This window comes from Mustela nivalis, assembly GCF_964662115.1.
Source record: "Mustela nivalis genome assembly, chromosome: 2".
NCBI classification, from domain to species: Eukaryota; Metazoa; Chordata; class Mammalia; order Carnivora; family Mustelidae; genus Mustela; species Mustela nivalis.
The window spans coordinates 157,150,125-157,163,498 of NC_139021.1; the positions used below are offsets into that span (position 1 = coordinate 157,150,125).

The window sequence follows — 13,374 nt, forward strand, 5'->3', positions numbered from 1 at the left end:
GGGGTACAGACATTCGACCCCTGCTTAGACGAATGTGTTGGATTTGAACCAAAGCGGTGACATGCACGGTGGTAAACCTCTCGCTCCGCAATCCTTCCGCGAATCGCAGTCACTCATGGACCCAGTTGAATCTGGGCGGGGTCAGCGAGGAAAGACGCGCAGGCGCACTGCTGAAGAGGGCGCTCACCTGTGCTAGAGTGGGCGGAGCTAAACGCTGGAGCAGGAGGCGGGGCGGGCGTAATGACGTCACGGATACGCCGCCGCAGAGCAATTCGCGTCCCGGAAGCGGTGGCGGCGGCGGGGGAGGCAGAGGAGGCTATCGGATTTGCTACTTCGGAGAGGCCCTTGGAAGAGGCGCGTCCTAGGGGTGGGGCGGGCCTGAGGAAACGCCTCGGGGCCTAGTGGCTTTTCCAGTGGTCCCTGGCCGTCCCCGCCCCTCCCCCAGCAGCCCTGCGACCGGGTAGGTGAAGTGCCACCCCTCCCGCCCCATCTCCGGGTCTCTGCCGACTGTGCGGAATTGGGCGCCTGGACGTCGCGGGGGCCGCCACCTGCTGGCCCAGCGACTTTGGGCGTGGCCTTCCCGGTCTGGGCCGCAGGGCCCGAGCCGGCTCCGTGGGCTGCAGAGGTGGTTGGTAGTCCTTGCCTTTGCCAGCGCTGACCACCTTCACCCTCTCCAGGGCTTTTTACCTTGCACCGTCCCTGGATCCTTTAGTTCGAGCGTGGCCTGCGGGTATTTGGGCTCCCAGTGGCCCCTTAGTCACATCCCCACCCCCAGTCCCGGTCAGGTCTCAGTCCACGGCGAGGGACTAGCTTATGCTGCTGTGTGTTAAGGTTCCGTCCGTCCGTCCCCGTCCCCGCCTTTTCTTTTTAGGTTTTGGGGTAGGACTTTGAAATTAAGAAGAGGGTAAGGGTCTCCCCATCGGAGTGGGGAGGTGGAAACGGGGCCTTATGGAAGGAGGTGACTGCCCTGTGGGGTTCTCGAGGGAAAAGGAAGGGTAATGGGCAGGAATGGTCCAGGAAGTTGTTGGGAACAGAAAGGAGAAGGAAGCTTTAGAAGATGTGGTGGGGCAGGAGAAAGCATGGGAGTCCTAGAGGATGGACAATTCGTTTACTCATTCAGTGAGCATTAATTAACCTTCCACTGTGTGCAAAAGCAGTGGTAAATGGAAGACATAGTTTTTGACCTGGTGGAGCTCCAAGTTAAGAAGCACAGGCTGGCAAGAAAGCCAAAATTTTACTTTAGTGAAATAAATGCTTTTAGGGCAAGTGAATGATTGGGATCATTGGGGAGGGTCTCCCATTCCAGACTGGGGTGGTTGCCAAGATCCTCTCAGATCAAGGGAGCAGTGTTTCAGCAGTTACCTGAAGGGTGGGTAGGAATTAAGCAGGTCAAGAGTAGGTGAAAATATTCCAGGTCATCTTTTCTTTCTAGACATCAGACTGCCTCTTCCCAGCAGCCATAAGTACTCCGTCTTTATGGTTTAGACTCTTGATGGATCTCTGGGGAAAAGAACAGGATTTTTATATCTGGTCAATTCACTTTATCCTGCTGAATATGTCTTCTCTCTGTGAAATGGGTATTTCACCTGTAACCCTTCCTACCTCACAGGTTTATTATAGGCACCAAATGTACTAATTTAAGTAGAAGGGTGGTGGGTACAGTGCAAATGTCAGGAATTATTATGGTTGCAGGATGCAGACATCAGAGCGTGAGGGGAGTGGGCCAGAGGTGAGCCCCAGCGCGATGCCTGAGGCTCCCCTGGAGTCTCCATCTGTCCCTACCAAGTCCCCGGCATTTGATCTTTTCAACTTGGTCCTGTCCTACAAGAGGCTGGAGATCTACCTGGAACCCCTGAAGGATGCAGGTGACGGTGTCCGGTACTTGCTCAGGTAACAGACTTCGCAGAGTTGCTCTGACCATCTAGACCTTCTGCTTTCCTGCTCCATAGTTGTGCTGAGTGTTTAGGCAGTTGCTGGGCTATCCTTTCTGCCCTAGAGAGGAGTGGTTCTGGGAAGTCCATTGGTTCCCTGGGTTGATTCCAGACCCACCTCGGGAAAGGCAGGGCCCTGGGAACCATATGGTCTTTCACCAGAGTTTCTGCTATGTCGCTCAGTAAGCTCATACCTCAGGACTGCTAACTAGCCTCGAACATCAGGCTTTCTAAATCTTTTTTATTTTTATTTTTTTTAAAGATTTTATTTATTATTTATTTGACAGACAGAGACCACAAGTAGGCAGAGAGGCAAGCAGAGAGAGAGGAAGGGAAGCAGACTCCCTGCTGAGCAGAGAGCCCGATGCGGGGCTCGATCCCAGAACCCCGGGATCATGACCTGAGCAGAAGGCAGAGGCTTTAACCCACTGAGCCACCCAGGTGCCCTAGGCCTTCTAAATCTTAAAGGAGCCCTTTTTTTTTTTTTTCTCCTTCTCTCTCAGTACTAGCATAATTAATATTAAAATTAGTTTGTAATTTTGAACATACTAAATACAAATACCTGTGAATAAGTAGGTACCCCTTTTGCTAATTTAGGATTGTGGAGCTCCAAATTTTTTGTTCTTATTTTGCTTTGATTTTCATCCTCTATGATTTCTTTTCTCTTTTCAGCTCACTCTATTTCTTATCTTAAACAATTTAAATTACAGATACATGCTATTCTACTCCCTAAATACTTCAGTTTATTTCTAAATAATAAGGACTTTTTTTAATGAGAAAAAGCAATATCACACCTAATAAAGTTAACAGTAATTTCTTTTTTTTTTTAAATCGTGACTTTTTTTTTTTTTTTTAAGATTTTATTTATTTATTTGACAGAGAGAGAGATCACAAGTAGGCAGAGAGGCAGACAGAGAGAGAGAGAGGAGGAAGCAGGCTCCCTGCTGAGCAGAGAGCCCGATGCCGGACTCGATCCCAGGACCCTGAGATCATGACCTGAGCCGAAGGCAGTGGCTTAACCCACTGAGCCACCCAGGCGCCCAACAGTAATTTCTTGATAGCATCTTATACCCAGTTCTGATTTTCTCAGTTGTCCCAAGAATGTCACGTTTTGGCCAAATCAGATTCCAGTCCAGGGTCGCATTCTATGTGGTTACTATGTCCCTTAAGTTCTTTTTCAATCTAAAATGGTTTCCTTTTCATGATACTGACTTGCTGGAGACGGAGCTGACGGTCCTGAAGAATTTCCTACTTTGATTTGCTGGTAGCTTCCTCATGGTGCAAATTAGAAGTTAGATTTAAAGGTTGGATCATATTCAAGTGAAACTCCCTCCCCCACAAAAGTCATGTGTTCCTAATATAGGGAGCCACATAAATCCTGGTTGTCCTACAGAGTAACCCTTCATAACTTAGAACCTGTGAGTGGGGCTAATTTAGGGCTCACAACCTCCTGAAACTACATGTAAAACTTGGTACGTGCACACATGTTTATTTCTAAGGGAGAAGCTTCTAGTTTTCATCAAGCTCTCCAGTCTTCTGAGAGAGGTAAGAGATAGGGTGAGTGGAGTGGGGTTAACCTCTAAGAGTACTATTGAATATCATTCTTACCTCAGTCTAGAAATAGTGGGAGGTTTATTTTTTAACTCTCTGAACAAGGCCTTACATTTTTCTTGTTCCCTTCAGAACCCCTTTTATTTTATTTTTCTTTTTTAAAAAAGATTTTATTTATTTATTTATTTGACAGATAGTGATCACAAGTTGGCAGAGGCAGGCAGAGAGAGAGGAGGAAGCAGGCTCCCTGCTGAGCAGAGAGCCCGATTCAGGGCTCGATCCCAGCACCCTGGGATCATGACTTGGGCCGAAGGCAGAGGCTTTAACCCACTGAGCCACCCAGGCGCCCCCAGAATCCCTTTTATTTATGGCTTTAGGCTAGAGGTGAGCTAGTTTATATTTCATAGCAATATTCTCTACCATTAGTTCACTGTCTCCTTGGTGCAAGGAATAGGGGACATGATGGTATGAGAGGCTTGATTTATAATCCCACCATGACCATATAGCTGAAATGAATTTTAGTTTTCCTTAGTGGAGGGGATGGGCCCTGGGGTTTTCTGCTGTGCACACACGCAGGTGTATGTGCATGTATGTATATTTTACTCTTTTGTGGCAAAGCACAGAAGTTAAATACAGCCTGCCCCTTCACCTTTCTAACACTGGTCTCTTAGTGGTTCTTGGTACTCGTATGTTCGGGTTTTTCCGTTTTATGAAATTAGAAATCTGAGGGTGTGGTGTGATTCATTAAAGCTGGATGGAGGGGGAACGGCATTTGGCCTGAAGAGCCCCCAGGAGCTTATGGTTCTGTGCCACTGGGAGACAGAGCACTGGTCTGTGAAAATGGCTGTCAGATTAGTTTGTGCTTTTGATTGTTCTTTTCTTAGTAAAGAGGATTTGACTTTCAAGAGGGACCTAATCTTGAGCTTTGTCTGATAGTGTGAAGCCTAGAGCTGCAGTAGATTTTTAACAGACTCCTCAGTTCTGGGATCAGCTACTCTAGTAGGTGGATCTCTGTGACCAAAGTGTCAGTAAAGACATGAGAAAGAATGGGAGAGGCTTTATAGTGTAAGTGACTTGAGTGGCTGTATGATGTTTTTATTTCTGAAATGGAGTTGGCTTTAGACCAGATTTTTAATTTGCTCTTACACTTATAGCTGCCACTAGTTGGTTCTGAGGCCTAATTAGGGTGGCATAGTGGGGGATGCTGGGTTTCCAGAGGAAGGCAGACAGAGGTCATTTCATTCCCTTACTAATAACTTCTATGAAAAAATAAAAGGGGCACCTAGATGGCTCAGCTGGTTAAGTGTCTGACTCTTGATTTTGGCTCAGGTCATGATCTCAGGGTCGTGAGATCAAGCCCCATGTTGGCTCAGTCCATGCTCAGAGGGGTGTCTGCTTGAGATTCTCCCTTTCCCTCTCCCTCTGCTCTTCCATGCCCTCCTTCCCCCACAAAAAAATAGAAGCACGTAAATCAGTGAACCTCATTTAGCAACCGAAATACCTCAATCACAGCAACAAACCTGTTTATTTCTCTTTGACTCTCCCTCAGTTGGTTGACCTTATAAATGCTACCTGTTTATTTCTCTTTGACTCTCCCTCAGTTGGTTGACCTTATAAATGCTACACTGCTGTTTTTTTTTTTTTTTTTAAGATTTTATTTATTTGACAGTGAGAGAGGGAACACAAGCAGGGGGATTGGGAGAGGGAGAAGCAGGCTTACTTCTGAGGAGGGAGCCCGATGTGGGGCTCGATCCCAGGACCCTGGGACTGTGACCTGAGCTGAAGGCAGACGCTTGACAACTGAGCCACCCAGGCGCGGCTACACTGCTATTTAGAATTTAGTCATCCATGCTTTCATTGTTACATCTTTGCTCCTTTCCCCCTATTAAATGTCCTTTGTCAGGGATGAAGCCAGCAGAATTTGCTTGTCCTCAGCAACTCAAGTCTCTGGTCTTCTTCCTTTCCTCTTTGAGGGCTTTTGCACTGCTGTTTGGTGGTGGTGGTGGGGGGTGCTGGTTCTGCATGTGCTTCCAGATGTTCCAGTTCACTTAGGGCATGTCTGCTGAAAGAATGCTATACCCCGGTTTCAATTTCTTTTTTGATCTATTACAACAAAATCTTCATTATCTTTTCTCCTTTTGGATTGCCATGTTAAGATCTCAAAATTTCAGAAATAAGTGAAGTCACAAACGCGGTCACATAAATCCTTCACATTCTGTTCTTTTGATTTCTGTATTAGATGAATCTTGCACAGCGAATATATATATGTTCCTGTGAAGTTGTACAAAGAAAAAATGAACATTTTCAAGAAGAAAGTTCATCATTGTCACCTCTTAAAGAGACCAGAACATTACAAAACACAGTTAAACAGTATTAACTGGCTTTCTTAAAATTTATTTTATAAATTTTTCTCCTTCTGGGAGAAAGTTCCCTAGGTATTCTAGTTCTGAGAGGATGTCTTTTCTTGTCCTGGGGCCCAATGGGTGACCTTAACTCCTCTCCCAGTTCCCTATCCACGTAAGTGGACACTTCTCATTTTTCTTTGACACTCAGAGCTCCAGGCTCCCTCCTCTTGATGACCCACCCGTGATGGCCATCTCCTCCTCCCACCCTCTCACGCCCAAATTGGAGGAGTGGCCATCTCTAGTGACCAGGACTTTCTTGTGTTGTAGGTGGCAGACGCCTTTGTGTTCCTTGCTGACCTGTCTGGGCCTCAACGTCTTGTTCCTCACTTTGAATGAGGGTAAGAACTGATTCCAGGGGATTTTTGTGAATGAACGTGGGAAGGAATTCCAAGAAGTGGCGCCTTGTCTTGCCATGGAGTTGGCCTCCTTCCCTGTCTGCTTGATGTCAGAAAACCGGCTCTGGAGCGACACACTCTGGGCTAGAATCCTGGCTGGATTGTTCTTTAATCTGTTTGTCAAGGCCTAATTTTCCTCATCTCTAAAGGGAGGATAATAATAGTGCTCTCCTCAGAGAGTAGTTGTGAGGAACGAGGTAGCCTGTATATTACATTTAGCACGGCGCCTGACACAGTAAGGACCTGGTGTATTGTAGCTATTATTATTGTTTCCTTCTTGACTGAATGCTGGTGTTTTAACCTTTTTCCATTTTTATTTCTAAGCTGATTCCAGGGTCAGTGAGGGCATGACATGTGGTGAAGGTGTCAGGGAGGTTAAGAGATTTTTGCCACATCCATTGATTTCCTCTGGCTCAGCTGGTGAGCCTGGAGGGGGCTGCTGAGCAGTCACCAGCTCTGAGGGGTCTGTGGCATGAAGGCTTTGAGGTAGATGTGTGGACAGGTGGGTGGCTCTAGAGATCTTGGGTAGTGATGTCTCCTGGGGACTGTTTGTGACAAGATATACCAGGACCCAGGCCTTTTCCTTTTTGAACTGACAAGTGGCTGCATAAAAAGCTAAACTCCTGGGGGGAGATGTGTAAAAGGCCTGAGACAGAGTCTTCTGAGGAACTGGGTCCTTTATTCATGTATTCATTCTTCTGTCAAACTTGCATTTCTCAAGTGTCTCCTTTGTTTCCTAGGGAGATGCGGATTCAGTGGGTTGAAAACCCAGTTTTTACATAAGACCTCCATTATCTGTTTGTCCAATGACAAATACTTAACTAGCATTTACTGTGTGCCCAGTGCTCTGTTAGCTTGCTTTGGGGGTACCATGCTACATGGAAGAAGGTCTTTCTTTGGATTTTCTCTCAGCCTCCCCATTTCTCAGTCCACAGTGGTGTGTCTGTGGTATTCTAAAAGCCAAATGAAAGGCTTCCAATCTGCCCCGTGGTCCAAAAGGTCAGAATGTCAGTCACAGGGATCTGTTAACGGCCAGACTCCAGGCAGGAGCCCCCTACTGTGTGCTCGCATAGATTTGTTAATGTTAAAAAACAAAAAGAAAATGAGTCTGGGGCTATCGTAGTGACCAAACTGGATGGAGTCCCAGCCTTCAAGATCCTTTTTATGGAGGAGAAAGCAACTATGTCTATAATCAATCAGTCATGTGGTGAAAAATTTTGTGAGGGAAAATAAAGCTGGGTTAAAGGCTTGGAGAGTGAGCAGGGGAGACACTCTTTCACCTGAGGTGATCAGGGAAGGTCTCTTGGACAGAGCCCTGGAGGAGGTGAGGGAGCGAGTATGTGGGCCTCTGGTGGACAGAGGCCCCCGGTCCTTGCTCCTCATTTACCTGCAGTGTTATTGATCCGTAGGCGCATGGTACTCCGTGGGTGCCCTAATGATTTCAGTGCCTGCCCTTCTGGGCTACCTTCAGGAGGTTTGCCGGGCACAGCTGCCTGAGTCAGAGTTGATGCGGAGGAAGTATCACAGCGTGAGGCAGGAGGACCTCCAGAAAGTTCGCCTGTCTCGCCCCGAGGCTGTGGCTGAGGTGAAGAGCTTGTGAGTATGGAAGGGGCCAGGGTGGTGGGAGGTGGTCACAGTGGCAGCGGCCACCACACTGAGTGCTTGCATTGTATGAGGCGGTCTTTCCTCTCATCTGTCGGGTTCTTTCCTCTCATCTTTTGAACAGCTCTGGGAGGTAGCTACTGTTAGTATCCTCCATTTATGGATGAAGAAAAAGGCTTGCATGGCGAAAAGGGGACCAAGCTGGGATGAGAATCCAGATCTAGCTGATTTCACAACAACCTGTGTTCTTTCCACTAGAGAGACAGTTCTGGGTCTTAATGGAGCATATGCATGCATGCATGAGCCACGGCCAGGGTTCAAATTCCAGCCCTCCATTTACCGGCTGTGTGGCAACCTGTGGCATCTCTGCGCCTCGGGTTCCTCACCTGTTAAATGGCATAATAGTAGGCTTGCCTCATAGGTGGTTGTGAAGACTGAATGAGTGAGTGTCCAGTACCCAGGAAGTTTCCAATAAGGGTTAGTCATCGTTACTACACTATCAGGAAGCTTCCTAAATGTGACAGAGCTGGTACTTCTGAAGAGCCACGTTAAGACCATTGAATAACATTAACCATAGCAACTGCAAAGCTTCAAAAAAAAAAAGTTAAAAACAAAACAGAGGCCTGGGCCTGACCCTGTCTGAGTCCATTTTCTGGAGTGGGGTCTGGGTCTCTGTGGTTTTTAATACCCCCCCCCCCCACTCTTTTTTTTTTTTAAATAAATGACTTTATTTATTTATTTTTAAAAAGATTGTATTTATTTACTTGACAGAGATCACAAGTAGCAGAGAGGCAGGCAGAGAGAGAGAGAGGAGGAAGCAGGCTCCCTGCCGAGCAGAGAGCCCGATGCGGGACTCGATCCCAGGACCCTGAGATCATGACTTGAGCCGAAGGCAGCGGCCTAACCCACTGAGCCACCCAGGCACCCAAATAAATGACTTTAAACTCAAGTAAGAGTTGCAAGAATAATACTCCCAGACGCCCTGTGCCCAGCTAGAACAGTGATTACATTTGCCACATTGGCTTCCTCTGTTGATTTTCTCTTGCATGTTACTTTTTTTCCTTCCGAACCATTGAAAGTAAGTGCAGACATCATGCCTATTTACTCCAAATACTTCTCTCCTAAGGACAAGACTTTCTCTTATGTATTTATAATTGTATAATTAAAATCAGGAAATTTTACATGGCTAACATCAGAATTCTTGCAATTATCTAATAGGTAGTTAATAATCAGATTTTACCTATGGTATTAATAAGGTTTTTTATATACATTTCCCTTCATCCAGAATCCAGTCCCAAGTCCTACATTACATTTAGTTTTTATGTCTTAGTCTTCTGTAACCTGGAATAGTTTCCTTAGTCTTTGTTTCTCATGATCTTGACACTTTTAGATAGGATGAGTTTATTATTGTGTAGAATTTCCCTCAGTTTGGGGTTATTTGGCTCCTTATGATTAGGTGGAGGTTTTGCCTTTTTGCAGGAATATGACAAGCAGTGTGTTGTCAGTGTATTGTATCAGGAGGCGTATGATGTCAGTCTGTCCCATTAAGGGAGATGCTGAATTTGGTTGTTTGGTTAAGGTTTCTCTGTTGTAAAATGGCCATTGTTGGGTCTTGTCTTTAACACTTTATTACTGTGATAGTTGCGAAGGTGATTTTCTAATTGGCGTTGTTAGCCAGCATCTGCTCTAAGAAAGAGCTCTTCCGTCTTATCAGTATTAACTTGAGATTCTTAATTTTATTTAATAGGTTGTAATCCATTATTGTCATTATTTTGATCTCAGATTGTCTTAGGTTTGACCTAGGAGCTCTTTTGAACTGGCTTCTGTGTTCTTTTGATATGTCCCATCCTTTTTTTTTTTTTTTAAAGATTTATTTATTTATTAGAGAGTGTGGGAGCACATGCACATGGGGGTGGGAAGGTGGGAGTGGAGGGGCAGAGGGAGAGAGAGAATCTTTTTTTTTTTTAAGATTTTATTTGTTTATTTCACAGACAGAGATCACAAGTAGCCAGAGAGGCAGGCAGAGAGAGGGAAGCAGGCTCCCTGCTGAGAGCCCAATGCAGGACCCTGAGATCCCAGGACCCTGAGATCATAGCCTGAGCTGAAGGCAGAGGCTTAACCCACTGAGCCACCCAGGCAGCCCAGAGAGAGAAAATCTTAAGCAGATGTCCTGCTGAGCACGGAGCTTGATGAGGGGCTTGGTCCCATAATTCTGAGATCATGACCTGAGCCCAAATCAAGAGCTGGGTGCTCAACCGCCGGAGCCACCCATCATTTCTGAGCGCATATAATATTCAGAGTCATCTTACGCTTGCGCTGCCCCCACTCTGGAATGAGCCATTTCTCCACCGGGCCTTTCAGAAACCAAGATCTGGGTGCAGCATGCATTCATTACTTCTGGGGGTGGATCCATTTAAAAAAACCTCTCCAGGTGAGTCTGCCTTACAGCCCAGGTGGAGACACAGTGCTCTCTCCTGCCATTTATCCTACAGCTATAGCATGTCTGTCTGTGAGGGGGGTTCCCTGCTCCTCATTGTCTCTCAGCCTGGGGAAGTTAAACAGCTGGCCCTACCCCAGCAGCTAGGAAAAGACCCAAGCAGGAACATTTGTCCTGTTTGCATCTCTGTAGGGGTTCCAAAAGGGGGCCTAAAACGTACGCAGTTTCTTCTGAGCTCTCTGCCCCGCCTTTGGGTTCGAAGAGACCAGCTGTCCCTGGCTAGCTAGCTATGCCCGTGAGGTCCTAGCTCCTGTGGCTCCGAGCTCTGGCTCACGGCAGTGCCCTGTGCCCACAGCCTGATCCAGCTGGAGGCCTTCCTGAGCCGCCTGTGCCGCACCTGCGAGGCCGCCTACCGTGTGCTGCACTGGGAGAACCCCACCGCATCCTCACAGTGAGTGGACGCCACTCCCCCCACCGCTGCCCTGCAGGGATTTGCCAGGGCAGGGAGCTCCTGCTCTCCTTGTTCGGCGGGGAGAGCCTCTGAGGCTCTTGTGTGTAGGCCTGCCTGTGAACTTGTGGGCTGGGATGTACTGCTTTTGTTTAGTCACCTTTTAGGTGTGGTAAAAATATTTTGAGAGTAGAAATGTAACTCACCATGTAATCTCACCCACTCGTTTGATTAGCAGATGTCATGTTTATGAAGTGTGCCTGTTGCCGAGCGGCTGTGTTCCAGAGTGATTTCCTTCTGATCTTAGGAGTTTCTGACGCTGTGGTTCCTCTCTTTCGTTGCAGGTTCTATGGGGCTCTTCTGGGCACAGTTTGCATGCTTTATCTGCTGCCCCTGTGCTGGGTCCTTGCCCTTTTAAACAGCACGCTCTTTCTGGGGAATGTGGAGTTCTTCCGAGGTAAGCCTCGGACAGCTTGGACAGCTCAGCAGAGGCTCAGGCTCTGGGGGCTAGATTAGGCTCCCGGGTTTGTCCAGCCCTCCAGCTAATCATCGTTTGCTGTGCCTTCCACAAGGGGGCAGCACCACACCAGGGTAGTTTCTGGGAGGGCTCCTGGGCTCTGCATCTGAGATGTCCAGGGGCATCCAGGGGGAGGCTGCTACTGTGGGGGGTCCCTCTCCCTTCCCAAGACTGGTGAATCCCTACTTATGTGATGTGGTGGCTTCTGGGAGATGAGGGAGGGATGTTTTCCCAGTGTTGCCACCCGCATCCTGGGATGCAGCCACCTGGAGGGGCTACTTCGAGTGATCCCGGAGTTCTAGTCTGCCGTCTAGCTTCTAAAGCGGGGAGGCAGTCTGGAGAGGCCCTGAGCCACAGAAGCCCGGGTTTGCACACGTGTTTGGTTGATTGCTGTGATTGTTTGCCTTCCCGTAGTTAGGTGATTAGTTACCGAAGCTGTAATTCATCCAACACAGTGCATTTAATCCCCCTGTAGCCGTCAAATGGGGTGGTTGGGGGTAGCCCTGTTCTGCTTATGAGGCTCAGGTTAGGTGATCTGTTCAGAGTTAGGAGGGTGACTTTCTTGCAGCTGAGAGCAGGCTGGTGCAAGAGGCCAGCTACCTGTAGAAGGGGGGAATCCCCAGAGCACCACTCATTCCATCCTGTTTATGCCCCCCACTCTGTTCTTGCCCTGGACAGTGGTGTCTGAGTACAGGGCACGTCTGCAGCAGCGGCTGAACCCCAAGCAGAAAGACAGCGTCTTTGAGAGCCCGGCACTGCTGGAGGCTGGGGAAAAGTGTGCTGTGCGGGACTGCACACCTGCACCCACGCCCACAGAGGTGAGCGCCCCCCACCAGAGGGTAGAGCCTTCTGCAGGCAGCGGATGGGGCCTTCTGGTTCCCAGCTTGTTCATGCCCCGGAGCTCCTGGCCTCTTCACAGTTCCTGCTGCTTCCCTGGCCTCCTTTTCTCAGAAATGTTTAATAATGATAAGCATAATGATACCAGCTACTGCTTGCTTTGTTGAATGCTTACTCTGCTGATGTAAGAACTTTAGAGGTACTACTGGGTGAGGTGTAGGTTGCTTCCGAGAATGAGAGGGTTTGCTGCTGCATGGGACAAGGCTGAGGCCCAGAGTGCTTGTGCCAGTGTTGGGGGGAGGCAGGACTCAGACCAGGCCCGGTGGTTCTAGCACCTGAGCTGTGCAGCCACCATGGGGCCCACGTCGCTGTCCCTCTAGGTCAGAGAGGGCCCTCCTTCTCATGACTTCTTTCTCGAATGTGTGCCATTTCCCCTGGGGCAGGAATGGATGTTTTAGGGAACCTGGAAGTTGGCTCCAGGGAGCTGGTGGCCTCTGCCTTGGGGGCAGGGCTCCCCTCTCCTTCTGTAATAGTCTCTCTTCCCAGGACCTCACGCCCGGCAGTGTGGAGGAGGCTGAGGAGGCTGAGCCCGATGAGGAGTTCAAAGATGCGATTGAGGTGGGTGGCCCTTCCCTACCACCCTCTACTGATCAGGCGGGAAGCCAGCTGGTCTGGAGCTGGGTGGCTTCTCACATCCCAAATCCAGGTTTTTCAGTTCTCTTTATCCAGATGAGAAGCCAGAACTTGTGAGCTAGAGCTCGCTGGATGAAAGGGTACCTCTGAGCTTCCTTCCGTTCTCTGACTGATCTACTCCTCTGTCATGCGTGCTTAGGGCAAGGATGGCTCTGGAAGCCTCTGGGAAGTGCCCTGTATCGGGGGCTGGATCATTTACCAGCTAAGCTGGAGACTCTGGGCTTAGTGCCTTGGTTGTGGGGAAGGCAGACTTGGGGAGGGCACTGGCCCAGGTCTCTCACTGCTCTTATGCAGAATGAGATTCAAAAGATGTCTCTTTGGCGGGTAGAGGGGGGGAAGCTGGAGAAAGTGGTTGCAGGCCAAGGGCTAGGTCAGAATCTTCCTGATTTTAAGACAGTGACTCAAACTGATAGTTTGTAGAAGCATTTTATTTGGCATCCAAGATTTAAAAATATTTACAAATGGATAGATTTCAGTAATGAGTCTGGATTTTCAGTTTCTCTGAACAGTCAGCAGCTCTGGTAGTCCCGAGTGTGCAGTGGTCAGTGTGGCTGAGGA

At 48.3% G+C, this 13,374-nt stretch overlaps 1 protein-coding gene across 11 annotated transcripts in view; it reads left to right on the forward strand.

Annotated features, from left to right (window-relative positions):
* The first annotated feature begins 221 nt into the window (after nt 1–221).
* ZFYVE27 (zinc finger FYVE-type containing 27) overlaps nt 222–13,374 on the forward strand; it is a 112,074-nt gene continuing 98,921 nt past the window's right edge. For all 11 annotated transcript variants that reach the window (XM_082722161.1, XM_082722164.1, XM_082722169.1 and 8 more), the window contains exons 1-8: nt 222–460; nt 1,693–1,890; nt 6,155–6,225; nt 7,692–7,878; nt 10,677–10,772; nt 11,114–11,226; nt 11,965–12,104; nt 12,670–12,741. In XM_082722161.1, coding sequence (XP_082578287.1) covers nt 1,694–1,890; nt 6,155–6,225; nt 7,692–7,878; nt 10,677–10,772; nt 11,114–11,226; nt 11,965–12,104; nt 12,670–12,741 — 876 coding nt within the window. In that variant the 5' untranslated portion in view covers nt 222–460; nt 1,693. The remainder of the gene's footprint in view (nt 461–1,692; nt 1,891–6,154; nt 6,226–7,691; nt 7,879–10,676; nt 10,773–11,113; nt 11,227–11,964; nt 12,105–12,669; nt 12,742–13,374) is intronic.